This window comes from Crocodylus porosus, unplaced genomic scaffold (assembly GCF_001723895.1).
Source record: "Crocodylus porosus isolate Cpor-Errol unplaced genomic scaffold, CroPor_comp1, whole genome shotgun sequence".
NCBI lineage: Eukaryota > Metazoa > Chordata > Crocodylia > Crocodylidae > Crocodylus > Crocodylus porosus.
In genome coordinates, this window is record NW_017728886.1 from 57,368,147 (window position 1) to 57,381,806 (window position 13,660).

At 47.6% G+C, this 13,660-nt stretch overlaps 1 protein-coding gene across 3 annotated transcripts in view; it reads left to right on the top strand.

Annotated features, from left to right (window-relative positions):
* Positions 1 to 4,317: 4,317 nt before the first annotated feature.
* The window catches only part of KLHL7 (kelch like family member 7), a 34,606-nt gene continuing 25,263 nt past the window's right edge, over positions 4,318 to 13,660 (top strand). Inside the window, exons 1-2 of one of the 3 annotated variants that reach the window (XM_019534557.1) lie at positions 4,318 to 4,587; positions 4,752 to 4,937. In XM_019534557.1, coding sequence (XP_019390102.1) covers positions 4,818 to 4,937 — 120 coding nt within the window. In that variant the 5' untranslated portion in view covers positions 4,318 to 4,587; positions 4,752 to 4,817. Of the gene's footprint in view, positions 4,588 to 4,722; positions 4,938 to 10,566; positions 10,711 to 13,660 lie in introns of those variants that run through there. The other 2 variants (XM_019534574.1, XM_019534566.1) reach the window with 2 other exon arrangements.

Here is a 13,660-nt window from a genome sequence, read left to right on the forward strand (position 1 = left end):
AGGGGACCCTCCTCAGGGCTCACTGGGGGTGAGCTCCAGGGCCCCTCCCCCCCCCATTTCCCCCCCACATCAGAGGGGGAGGGTTCTGCTGCCAAACCTTCCTCTGGGTCAGCCTCAGCACTCAATCAAAGTGGGTAGGCCCTGGCTAGTGGAGCAAGAGCCTTCCTGCATGGGCCCCTATTCAGGAGTGTTCAGCAGTCCCAAAGCCCCCTTTACTGGGATAACCCATTTAATATTCCCTGGGGGTGGGGTGTCAGGCACAGATGGGGAAGCCCCCAGAAGCTGAATCACTCCTTCTCCCCATGTGATGGTCTTGGGGGGCGAGGGGGTGGTCCTCTACGTCAGAGGGCTCCAGCTGCATCCAGGCCACTCTTGGCTTTGCACCTGAAGGAGACCTGCACCCATTCAGCCATGGGCAGTCCTCAGGTGGACAGGCTCCAGTAGAAGGGGCTGGGGTTGGGGGGCAGTTACAGTGGGAGATGGTCAGGGGTGGAGGGGCCCTCTCCTTCTTCCCCTGGCCACTGCCCCCCTCCCCAGGACTCTGCCATAACCTGGTTGGGGGACAGGGTCCCCTGAGCTCATGGAGGGGGGCTGGTGGTAGGGGCACCCCTTTTGCCAGTGGGACCTATGGACACACTCCCCACCTGACCCATGGGGCACTCATGATGCAAGTGCACTGGGGCATGGCACTGAAAGCACCCCAGGTTCCCCAGTGTATAGAAATCCTCATATAGGGCCCCCCTGAAGAGTAATTACAAGGCTGCCCTCAGTCTCCAGCTGTGCTCCTGCCATCAGCTGGATCATGACCCGATGATGGAATGAATACAGGTGGCGGAGGCCGGGGTCTTGGCCACCACCAGGGAGACAACTCTCCCCAGGGTTTGGAGATGGGGGAGCAGGGCCCAATTGGGGATACAAGGTGGGACAGAGCTGAGGACCACTCTGGTCCTCAGCTCTTCTAGGGGTTTGAAGGAGAAATATTCGCCCTCCACCATGCTGTCCCTCTTCACCACCTTTTGTGCAAGCAGCCTCCGAGGTGAGGAAAAAGACCCCTTTGCCATGAAAGCTAGAGGCCACCACAATCTTGCGGGGCCCCCCACTACCCGAGCCAGGGCCTTCACTCAGGTTGCAAAATGCAGGGTCTCCCGCCTGGGCAGTTAGCACTTGACCCTCCACTGCTAGCCTTTCCAGCTTCAGCAGCAGGGTGGAGGCCCCACAGCTGTGGGTCACCCCGCAGCCACCTGTGCATAGCTGTGGTTCCCCCATTGGGGGGCTCCATTGGTGGGGCCGGGGCTAGGGTCAGGGACAGGCTGAGTGGGTGCACCACCTGGTGTGGTGCACCTAGTCCCCTCAGGTCTAGGCTTGGGGGCAGGGCCCTTGCCCTTCTCACCCCCAGCTGTGGAGCCCTTCCTACTGCCCTTGCCCCTGATGGTGGGAACTCCTTTGGGGGCCTGCTGGAGTCTCACCTGCCCCCACAGCAGAGGTCTTAGGCTTCTCTACCCCTGGAGGAGTTGTTTTGGACTCTGCCACTGGGTGTGGGCTGCATCCCCTTGGGGGCTTGGCTGGGATCTGCCCCCATAGTGGGGGCTGCAGGAAGTTCTATGGAGGAATCTCCTCCCCCCCGAAGTTTCCTGCCCTGGCATTGTTTCACATCAGGAAGGGGAAACCAAAAAAGAAACCCAAAAAAAATACCATGGGGCTGGCGAATCTAGTAGGGGCAGGCTGGGTAAAGGGACTGCCCACTGAGCTACTTCCCTACAGGAAAAGAGCTGGGACGGCTATGCTTGGGGAATGTAGGGGAGGGGGAACACATATAAACAAGGGCTTGGGAGACCTGAGCTGACTTACTCAGCCACACAAACACCAGGGCAGGGGGAGTGGACCACAGGACTTACCACACAGGGAAGGGTGCTGAGGCAGATGTAAAAGATAGCTGGAGCGGTGGAGTGGCTTTGTTTGTTGGAGAACAGTTCGGAAGCCCCTTGGGCCTCCAGCTAGTCACTTAGCAGCAGTGCAGCAGGTAGGGAAACAGAGCAGGATCAAATGCAGTGAGGCAGCTGTGAGGGAGGGCAGGAGCAATCAGTAAACTGGGCAGTAGTCCACCGCAGGTGTGGTATTGAGTGGTACAAGGTGGTGCAGCAGGGAATCTCCCCGTCTCCTGAGAGGGGGCAGCAGCAAACAAGACGGCACCAACAGTGATGGTAAGAGCCATTCAGTTCAGCCACTCAGGGTGTGCTTCTGGTGAGACTGGAGGTGAAGGTAGGGGTGGCCTGCCAAGGCAGCTGGGGCAGGCAAGGCACCTTTAGGCTCTGGCAGTGAGGGTGGGGGAGAGGTCCACAGGCAGCACAGGCTCCCTCCCCAGGCTGTCCCCTGACCACAGCTTGGTGGTAGACTAGGCAGCAGGCCAGAACAGAGGTGCAGAAGATAGGGTGCAGTGCAGTGGACCCTCCCTAAGGGGAGGCAACAGCGTGCAGCCCCATGGAGGGCAGCAGCAGCTGCCACTCAAGGCAGGAAGCAATACAGCCAACTTACTCCCAAAAGCTGTGAGACCAAGCCAGCAGTAGCCAGAGGCAGGAAAGAGTCTGGCTATCCTCTTCCCAGAAACTCCTGAGACCAAGCTTGCAGCAACAGCAGCAGCTGGGGCAGGAAGGGGCATGGCCAACTTCCTCCCAGAAGCTCCTCACCTAGAAGGTCCTGAGAATAAGTAGACATAAGCTACTCCCTAGGGCAACTTTTTATACTGGTGCTGGCCCCAGGCTCTAGCTCCTCCTGGCTGAAGATCCAGGAGGAGCTGGGCACGGTCAGTTTCTTCCAAGTGGCACAACTTGACCCACACCAAAATACATGTTCAGGCATGCTGAGGCACAAATCTCTGGCACAAATTAGTGCTGCTGCTATTTGAGCTGCTGCAAGCACACATGCCTGCATGTGTGGACGTGCTCTCTGGGTTTATCCTGTGTAGGGGTCTGCATACCCAACAGAACTAATATCGAACAGCACACCGTAGCACGCTGAAAATGATCTCACAACACCCCAGGGTGTCACAGCCCCCTGGTTGAGATCACTGCTACTTAGACTTTTTTCCCAGAGGTTTTGTGAACCTGTCTCTTTATTTTATTTACTTTTCTTACAAGGCCCAAAATGAAATATTTTGTTTCAAGTTGAAAGAAATATATTGTATTGAACAAAAAAAATATTTTATAGGTTTCAATTATTGGGCAGGAGGGTGGGGGGAATTCCATTTGATCTGAATCCTTTTTCTGTCTTTTCATTTGGGGGCCAGACTGAAAAATGAGTTATGCATACAGTCCTTTATACTGACAGATAAAAGTGAGATGTAAGTAGATAAAAACTGCATGCTGCCGGCATTAACCCGAGTTTTCACTGACCGGAAAATGAAAATCCTAGACCTGGCCACATCTTGGCCCCAAGGAACAGCAAAACTTGGAACCAGCTGCTTTGTGGCTCTACCATTTGGAATCTGCATTATTAAGGCGGACTAGATGGTGTGCTATATCAGGAAGGTAAAACTGAGGGGGAAGTGCAGTTGTATGGTCAAGACGAATCAGACCCAGTTCTCTCCATGCACCCAATGATGCCAGAGAGTTCCTGTTTTATAATGAAATGGACAGTCATCTCATGAGTCGGGCTGGATTATGATGGGGCGGGGTCCTAAACTAGAAGCTCCCAATCTTTCCATGCTGCCGCCCAGCAAACTGCAGACCACTACGCACAGGTAAAGGTACTTCCACCCCCTGGGCAGGGGGTAGGCCAAACCTCAACCGCGAGCCCCGCGGAAGGAGTCAGTCATGGCCTCTCTGCCCAGCTCTGCAGGGCTCCTGTTTGTTGATCCGTGATCACTTCCGGTCCGGCAGCTGACACTTAAAGGCCCCTCAAAATGTGAGGCCCTAAACTGTAGCTTGCTTAGCTTGTGCCTAAATCCGGCACTGCTCACGAGGGTAAATAAAACGTGTTGCTTTGCGCAGCTAACTTGGTAGGAGGCTGCTGGGATGCACTGCAGCCCAGGCCACTGAATGGAAGCACGAGTGGGGGGAACTGTGACAAGTCTCCAGGCTCTGTTCTGCCAGCTCTTGGGGGTCAAGGGTGCTGCCGGTGTATCCTTGACCTCCAAGAGCTCGCAGATTTACCAGAGGGCTGCAGCTGCAAGAGGAAAGCACTGTCCCGCCTGGCGGCTCAGCCCACCCCCGCCCCCTGGTCTGCGCTTGCACGCTCGAACCACCTCCCCCAGTCGCTGCAGACCGCGGTCACGTGACCCACCGCAGGCCCTCCCCGTTCTTTGTTTGTCTCGCGCTGGGCCGGCGGGAGGGGGAGCGTGGATGGAGCGCGCCGGGCAGTGACGTCAGTGTGCGCCCAGCGGCTCCCCGGTCCGCCTCGGGGCCTCGGAACGCTGCGGAGGAGCCACGTTCTATTGGCAGACCGTTGGCGATTGATACGTCCCGAGTCTCCCGCGCCAGGGCGCTGTGGCCGCGGCCCCCTCTCCCCCGCCGGGACAGGCTGCGTTCCCCGGCCTCTGCTGTAGGTGCCTGCAAGGCCCAGCTCTTCCTGGATCCCGGGCTTTCGCAGCAGGTGATTGCTCAGCCTCTTCCCCTTCCAGGAGACAGCTGGTTCTGCCCTGGCGGATTGCTCAGCCCCGCAGCTGCCCGGGGTGGGGGTGGGGCGAGGATTGTCCAGCTTTTCCGGCTGCCTTCCTGTTTGCAGCAGTTCGGTGTGTTGTAACTGGTGTTTTCCAGCCGCAGTGCATGTGCCTGTGCGGGTCTGGCCAGCCCTTGTTTTCCTGGTGGTGAGACAAGAGGAGCATGGCAGCCTCTGGGTCAGAAAAAAGCAACAAGAAGAAAACAGAGAAGAAACTCGCTGCCCGAGAAGAAGCTAAGCTTTTGGCAAGCTTTATGGGAGTCATGAATACCATGCGCAAACAGGTAAGGTAGGGAATTCAAAAAGACTGGAACTCCCTATTTCCCCTTCTTAATTGTAGTAAAATAAATTCCCTGTTCTGAGGTTCTGCATCCAGTAGCTTGTAGCCAGTTGTACCACCTCCTGGCTCAGAGTAACTTGATTTATGTTATCCTCCATTTCCTAACCATTCTATCTTGACTAAAGATGGCCCATGCCGTTTGGGGTGCATGTGTGAACTTCTGCTGACTTTGCTTTTAGCTTTGTATATGCACTTCAGATCATGATTGATATGAAGATAATGATTGACTAAGCCACCCGAGGCTTGCATCCTTGGTCCCATTTTACAGAAACACCAGGAGTTTAAATAACTTCCTTGAGACCACACAGCTGGTCATTGGCAGAGGTGTGGGTAGAATCCCAAGAATCCTGATTTCTGCTGTCTTGCCTATAGTTGTTGGACCTTTCTTTGACCTTTTAAAGACACCACCATTTACAAATGATATTTTACTCCCTCCTTTAGAGGAGTTGGTTGTTCAGCTTTTGGTGTCACTGTTCCTAACCAGTGATGCTATTAAATATTTAATGGGAACAGTTCATCAATTAAATTCTAGCCCTGGCAGAGCTAGTTTCTCCACTAAACTTCAGTGTCTTTCTTTTATAAACATAATAACTTAGAACCTGTGTAGAGTTTCTCAAAATCTAGGGATTGATCAAAAAAACAAAAGTCAACTCGATACTTTGCACTTGTTGGGCCTGGGGAGGAAGGTGTCACAAAACAGCTTGTTTGAAATGGTAAGCACCCAGCGTGGTTTGAGTGGTGAAAGGAAGCAACAGATAACTGGTGAAATGTTTGTATACCACAGCATACAAATATCTTTTTGTGTTGGAAGCTTGATTATTGTTTTGCAATAGATGGTTGAAACCTCTTCCTCATTTGAGGTTGTCTGCACTAGTCAAAAAAGGAAGTTTAAAATGAGTGTCAAGTAACTGCTGATTTGAAATGGTACATGCCATACAAGTCTCCCTCAAACACTGCTGCAAGTGAGATGGACATTTCCTATCTAGTCTTAATGCTCAGCATAAAATTTTTCCTTATAACAAGTTCACTGGTATGTTGAAGGCAGAGCAGGCATGGAGTGCAAGAGACAAAGCACTATCTCAGTGTTTAACCAGAAAGTCAGTACTTGTCCAGCTGTAAATACAAGTGGGATTATCCAGTTCTTTTAGACTGTTGGAACGCTGATGTGAGTGTGGCTTTTGGGTTAAGCAGCCTCTTAGACCAATAGCCCAGTTATTCTCCAGGATGACTGTCACATGGTGCTGAAAACTGCTCCACTATCCAGTCTTGATTCCACGAGAGGATTTTGGATAAAGTGACTGAATTGCAAGTGGCATCAGTTGCTGCTTGAAGAAGATGAAGTTGTTGCAGATTTGGCATGAGTGTTGGGATAATCACTGTGACTCCAGGCTGTGGCTGAAGATCTCTTCCTGTGAAGAAAATAGACTCAACTGTAGCATCAAAGTGATCTCAAAGTTCCCTTGAGATCAGGAATATGGAGCCAGAGGCAGAGTTAGTTCCACAAAAAAGAATGTTGACTGGGACAATTAGTGGGTGAGCAGTTCTTTGTATGTGGTGTAATGAATTATTATGTTTATATCATGTTATTTATATTAATACATTTTGTGTCCATATTGACCCACATAAGGGTTCTGCCCAACCCTAACTAATTTATACAGATGCTGGTAAATTGGGCATGATAAAGGACATCAGCTTAGTTTATCTAGTCTTCTCTTATTACTCTCATATTTCTCACTGGCTTACTATTATCCATACAGTACTGTACCATGTCACTTAAGGGTTCATCCTGTACACTTCTTTCTTTCTTGTTCAAATTACTTATGATCAGGCATCCTGGCTTGCTTTCTTTAAAAATTGCAACTTCTCTGATTTAAAAATTTTGCAAATTCTCTAATTTTAAAAACACCAAAATCTGCACTTTTCCAGGATTAAAATGAAACACCACTATTATATATGTACCAGTTGAACCTGATATTGATATATTTACAATTTTAAGCAATCTGGAAGGCTACCGGTGTCTTGATTTCTTGATAAAATAAATTATAAATACCCATAAATTTTAGCATTTGATTTTTGGGTTTTTTATCATGGAAAATCAGAGTTCCCCCTGCCCTCTTCACTCACCAGGATGCAGGTCCAGGTGCAGCTGTCTCTCTCCCATTGCTTTGTGGTGCTGAGCAGCCCTGATTATGCTGGTACCCTGCCCGTGCCATCACCCCTCCCTCACGATGCACAGCCCAGCTGGGTGCCCCATAGTTCCCAACCACAGCAAGACCTGGCTGCTGCACGTAGGAGGTGGCAGCTGCTGCGGTGGAGCACAGAGCCCATTCCCCCTCTCCCTTAGGTGGCACAGCCGGAGCGGAAGCAGGGGCAGGGGCAGGGGAAATAGACGCGCTGCCTGCTGCAGGCTTGGGCTCCCCACCCTGCTGCCCTCCCCCGGGGCCTCTGCAGCCCAGCAGGCAGCATGGCTGGGTGGGGAAGTTCATTGCCACTGGGAGCTCCACGCTGCCATGGTAAGGAGACCCCTACCTGGCTGACAGCAGAGGTGGATACTACTCCACACGGCCATCTCTGCTGCTGCTGGGTGAACAGGGGGCACCTCACCATGGCGGTGCAGGGCTCACAACAGTGGCACTAGGCTTCTCTACCCTGCTGTGCCAAGTCTCACCTGCTGGGCTGCGGAGGCCCTGGGGGAGGGCAGCAGGGTGGGGAGCCTGAGCTGGCAGTGGACAGCCTGCCCCTGTCCTGTGCACAAATCTGGGGGCATGTTCACCCCCATGCTCCCACACAGGAGTGCATGCAATGGTCAGGAGCCAGCCCTGCTTCCTGGAACTCTGCCACCCTGCAAGAGCAAACCTACCTTTTCCCTCATTTTTCTCTGTTAAAGGAGAAAATCCAGGTTTTACCACATTTTTCTGTGGCAAACGGAAAACCCAGATTGCTGCTTATGATAAATATGTGTTACCTGGAAGAAAAGCTTGCTTAGGTATAGCCCAGGCAATATATTTGAGCCATTGTACAGGCTCACCATGGCTGAACACGGAATACTTACAGGAGGGGAGGAGTCCACTCCTTGACTTCTCTCACCGTGTCTTTGCAGGCCCACAGCTAAAGGTTTAATACTGTCACAGCCAAAAGCTGCTGTTAATTCATCTTATGCAGAGCTTAAAAAGAATTTTTTGAGGGGGGGGGTCTTCCTGCCTTACAGTCCCTGCCCCTTAATCAAATGGAGGATCCCCTGTGAGTACAGATTTGAAAACCAACATGTTGCAAATATATACCTACCTTGTGATATAGTGAAAAGTAAAGGGCACGTTTAGTATGTAGCAGTGGGCATGTCTAGTACACAACAGTGATTCTTATTTGAAGGGATAAAAGGATAGAAAGTTTTTGGCTGTAGAACAAGAGGAGCAGTGGAACAAATATTCAGTCTGCATATGCTATTTGATAGAATGATGGAGCTTGATGAGTTGGTGAATGACTTTGTGGATTATAATGAAGCATTCCCGCATTGATGAATACCACCTTGGGAAATCATGAAGCAGGCTGGAAATAGTGAACATGTTTTAATGCTTGGATTATCTTTTAAATGTAATAAAGCTAATACAGTTTTTACAGAAGTACAACTGTTGAGCACTTGTTAGAACATGAAAGTCATTGGTTTGACTTGTATAGGTGTCAAACAACACTGCATACTATCATTGATCCTCAACAAGTATAATCATGAAGGAATTTTAAGGCACACACAGAAACCTTCAGGAGGGGGAAAATAGTGGTGGACAGAAAAATAATATTTTGCTGACTTGTTGCTAGAAGTTGAAATGTTCTTAAATAAAGTTACGTAGAAGTAAGGAGGCTAAGTCTACACAAAAAGCTGTGGTAATTATGAGTCTTTTGAAACATCAGAGATATTCCTGTACAAATTCAGAGAGATGTCAGAGTGCATTGAACCCTGCATGTACTTGGCATTATGCTAACATCACCTGAAAATCCAAAATGGAGTTGGCATCATGACTTTTGATCAGGCAAACCTCAGACGCTCTGAAGTGTGTAATGCTCTCTCTTGTTCAACGTCTTGCTGTATTGCAATATACGCCTTATACAGCTGAGAGCAGTAATCACCCAGGCTTTCAGCAGAGTTGGAGTAGTACTCTGTCATCCAGGTCATCAAGAAAGCTCAGGCTTGTGGGATGTATGGGGTGGATGAAGGCAGGTCTTGCATGGAGTGGTGCCAAGAATAGGGGACACCTGTGGTGAGTGTGGCTTGATGGTGTAAATAAATGGCTAGGATGTGGTGTGGTATGTTTCCAAGGATGTGTGGTGACTGAACTAGAGAAGAAAGTTGCTAGCTTATACGTCTTATTTTAAGTGTGACAGAAGTCACAGTGTTAACTGCTCAATGTGATGCACTTCTGTTGCCCTTTGAATGGTAAGAATAGATTGGCTCACAAGTATTAATGCTGGAGGAGGGGGTTGAAGACATCTGCTGAGATGAGCTGTTTGCCTACCTTAGACTGAATGTGCCATGCTGCACTCATTTTAATGGGGTGGTGTTGTTCAGCTGAGAACCATCTCAGTTGAGATGAATGGGTGGCTTTGAGGCTGTATGCTACAGATGACTGTATAGAGCTCTTTCCTCATTCACTAGTCCCAGACTTTATTATGGGAACTCTGTATCTCCTTTTCTGTCCCTTCTGCCAGTACACAAACTTCCCACAGACCTTCCCTCCAATTTTCCTACTTCCCCATAGCTTCCACCTGTCTCTTTCAAACTGGCAAAGTAAGGAGGCTACAGATTGTGCATAGGAAGTGGCACAGCATAACAGGAGGGGTTAAAGCAGTGGTACAATGGTGGGAATATTGAAGCCATATAAAGGCGGGGGAGTACATCTGAGCAGCTGAATGGCCTTGGAATTGTGCAGAGAAAGGTGGAGTGGACCAAAAGGCATCGGAGAGCATACAATGGAAGTGAAAAAAACCTTTTTCTCATCCACTGGTGAATGACAGGAATTGATCTGCCTTGAATTACTACAGAGTTCAGGACTTTCACAGTCTTCAGTGTATTTATCCACAACATGTAAAGGGGCACAACTTGATCTTTATTGAAGGTTACATGCAAGGTGTACTGTTGGAGAGGCAACTCCTAGAGGCATCTACTCTGATTGGGTGTAAGCCTTCAGCATGTTTAAAAGTGAGAAATTGGATGGCCTATGTGCAGATTAACAAATCGCCCTGCAATGAAAGTACAGAACTCACTTATGTTTTTCAAATCGTTTTTAATAGAATAAGGTGATTTTAATAATTATGGTCCGTCATTATGTGTCCCTGAGAAATAGGAAAATCTGGTTATTTCTACTTTTTCGGGTGAGAAACTCGTCCATGGAGGTGCTAAGGCTTGTCGGTGGTAATGCTTGAAGTCTAAGGTAGAATGAGGAATTGACCCAGTGTCTTCTAAGTCTCTGGTCCTAATCTCCTTTGCCTTGCTAGCCAATGTTTCTCTCCCCCTTAAAAAAAAAAAATAACAACGATGTTCTTGAGACTGGTGCCTATGCCATTTCTGTATCCTCCCCCAGGTGCCATGCTGACACCTACCTCTGTGCAGAGGTGAACTGAGGAGAGAGGGGAAGACAATGTAGAAAAGACCAGTGTGCACCCAGTATGTTCTGTGGCAAGGAGCCAGAAGTAGTGAAGAAAGAGAACTGGTCTGTGGTACATGGGTAAGTGGGAGTGCTAGGGATTTTTCTAACCTAGGAAATCAAGTGCATAAAAACTCAGTTAAGGCAGAGATCAGCTAGCCTAGATATGACTCGTGCCCTTCCAAAACGGGAAGAGTAATTTAAAACCCTTAAAAATCAGAAAATGCAAAGTGTAGGTGTGTGCCACTTCTGTAGTGCAACCCCAACTTTTGTGCTCAGGAATATCTCAGCACACTAATAATGTATATTAGCATTCTGCCTCACAGGTGCTACTGAGCACTGGGAACTGATCATGTGAGCACTTCATAACAAGGTCTAATGCATTCTGCTTGCTAAAGCACAACTTTGGTTTAATTCTAGCATTGCAGGCAGATTCTACACACAAAAACAGCATATCTCATACAAAGCCATGTGACATATGCTAAATGCTATAAGACCTTCCTGTGTTCTGAGGTTGTTTTGCTATACCATAGAGACTGCTGCTGCTGCACTGTTGGTGTGATCCCTTGTACATCTTTATTGATATAACCTACAATTTTCAGTACTAAAATGAAGTATACTTGATCTTTCTGATGTGCCAAATCTGCTAACCTGCTCCAAATAATACCCGTTGCTCATACAATATAGCTGTACCTAATGTAACAAATAGCTGGATTGTATGCAGATAAATAGCACATTCTTTTAGTCTTTCTTAATCTCTCTTTTAATAGATGCATCCATTAGATCATCCCATTTGACCTTTTGTATAACAGAGACCACTGAGTATCATTCAGTGACTATTGTATTCATGCTGATACCATGCATTTGGCTAAAGAGTCTTCTGAAAAAGAATCCAGTCTCAACTTCAAGGAACCAAGAAAACACCACTTCCCTTAGTAGTTTGTTAATCTTTGTTACCTCCTTCAGAGTCTGATTTCCAGTGGCTATTACTAGCAGCAGTGGTGGAGGTCAGAGTTACGGTTGGATCATGTTTCCTGGCATTTGGAGTCACTCTTCACATTCTGGAATAGTTCCAATGGGTAACTTTAATCTTGCTACAGTAGGTTTTGGACATGTCCCATTCAAGTAAAGTGAAACACCACTGTTCTATTTGGAATGGAGCAATAGTACTAAATCTAGGGTCAGCATGGTTGTGCTGTGAAGAGGTCCACTAGTTAATTTTCTAGAGGTATATCTATTTTTTGTTCTTTTGTTATTGTGAGAATGGTTTCATCAACAGAGCACAATGCTACTGTGTAGGTCTGGAGATTTTCTGTTAGGGGATTCTAAATTCAGCTTTACAGAGGTGTTATCCTGTGCATGCAAAACATGTGGAGTCCTAGGGATTAACTCAGTGCTGCTGTGTAAGAAAAATTTAACATGCCCTGAGGGATCATTAAAATTATCGCAAATGGTTTTTGTTACTAAGAGAGAGTGTTGGCATTGAAACTCAAGACCTTGGAAAACTTCGTTCCCAGTTTATGTTGTGAATTAGAAGAAGACAAAGCATCTTTTACAGTAAAAACAAAATCCGGAAGTTTCTGTAAGTTCCTTTTTCTGAAGGAACTTGCAGGATAAATGCAGGTGATGCTGTTAATTTCTATGCAGAACCTAGCACAACACAGCCACAATCTTTATTTGGGATTGTAGGCATTGGTGTCATACCTGTGTGTTTGTTTATACTTATGTCATGCATATAATATTTTAATTTACTATTATGAATATAGTTAAATTGTTAGACTGTTAAAAAGAGAAGAACAAATTCAACCATTCTGAACTCTTATGGTTTAATTTATGGTCTTGAAAATAAACATTTGGTCAAGTGAATGGCTCCAGTGAATCAGTGGAACTCACATGAGTGAAGTTACCTGCTTAATTTACAAAGCGGTGTGACTGGGTCTGTCTACATGTGCACTTTAATATGCATTAGGTTATTTTAACGCACATTAAAATGTCACTAAAAAACTGTGCTGTTTAGTTAATATGCATTAAGTCAGGCTAATGTGCATGTTCCTAGTACCTCGCAATGGAGGTACTAGATTTAATGCGCATTAATGCATGCATAGATATGCCCCCTGTCATCTAACACTCTCTAGATTTTGAAGTAGAAATTCATTAGAGGGATTCCCCCTTACACCTCCCTACAAAATTACTGCTTTTAATTAAAAAAGGACCACATGGATTGGGAGACTTCCTACTTAGACCATGTTAAAAACCCTTTGACAATGGGGGGCGGTGCATGTACGTGTGCTTTAGGGCATGGATGTCAAATTCACCTGGGACCCTGGGCTGGATCTGGACCGCTGGACTCGGCACAAGGTGGTAAGGGGTCTAACTGTAGCAGCAGCAAGTTTGGGGGAGCAATTCCGTGGGTGGTGGCTGAGAGGGCCATGTCCCACAGGCCAAAGAGCCCCCAAGTTCTGCAGCAGTCTATGTCTTCCAACTTCTGGTGCCCACTCGTAGCTTGGCTGGATGGATTGAAAGGCTCCACTGGTTGGATCCAGCCTATGGGCCATATGTTTTGATACTTCTGTGATACAGGGGAAGAAAAGCTGTGAATGCAAACTTGATTTCAGCTTCAAGCTCGTAGGAGTTTATTTGTTTTTTCTGTCACAAACCAAACAGTGAAGAGAAACCGTTTAAAAAAGATACTGGTCAGTTGTTTTCTGTTGGAGCAGAAAAATCCTAAGAAACAGAATCCTTGTTTCTGTAGCATCCCTGTCCTCTCTAGGTGGTGTATGTGTTTGTTAAATGTCAGTGTGCTCGCCCTTCTTAGGAAGGTAGAGCTCAAGTCCAGCTTCTAGAGTGTTGATAGTATTTATATCTTCATTCCAGATGTTGGCCTTGGTCCTTATGCCGTTCTGCCCTACAAGCTAAATATAGAATATTAAAAACACACTTGTGATGATGAACAGTATTTTTTGAGCCAGAAGTATTCAAGAATTTATTATCCTATAAAATAACAACTTTGTCTACAGGTCTCAAGTTTTCA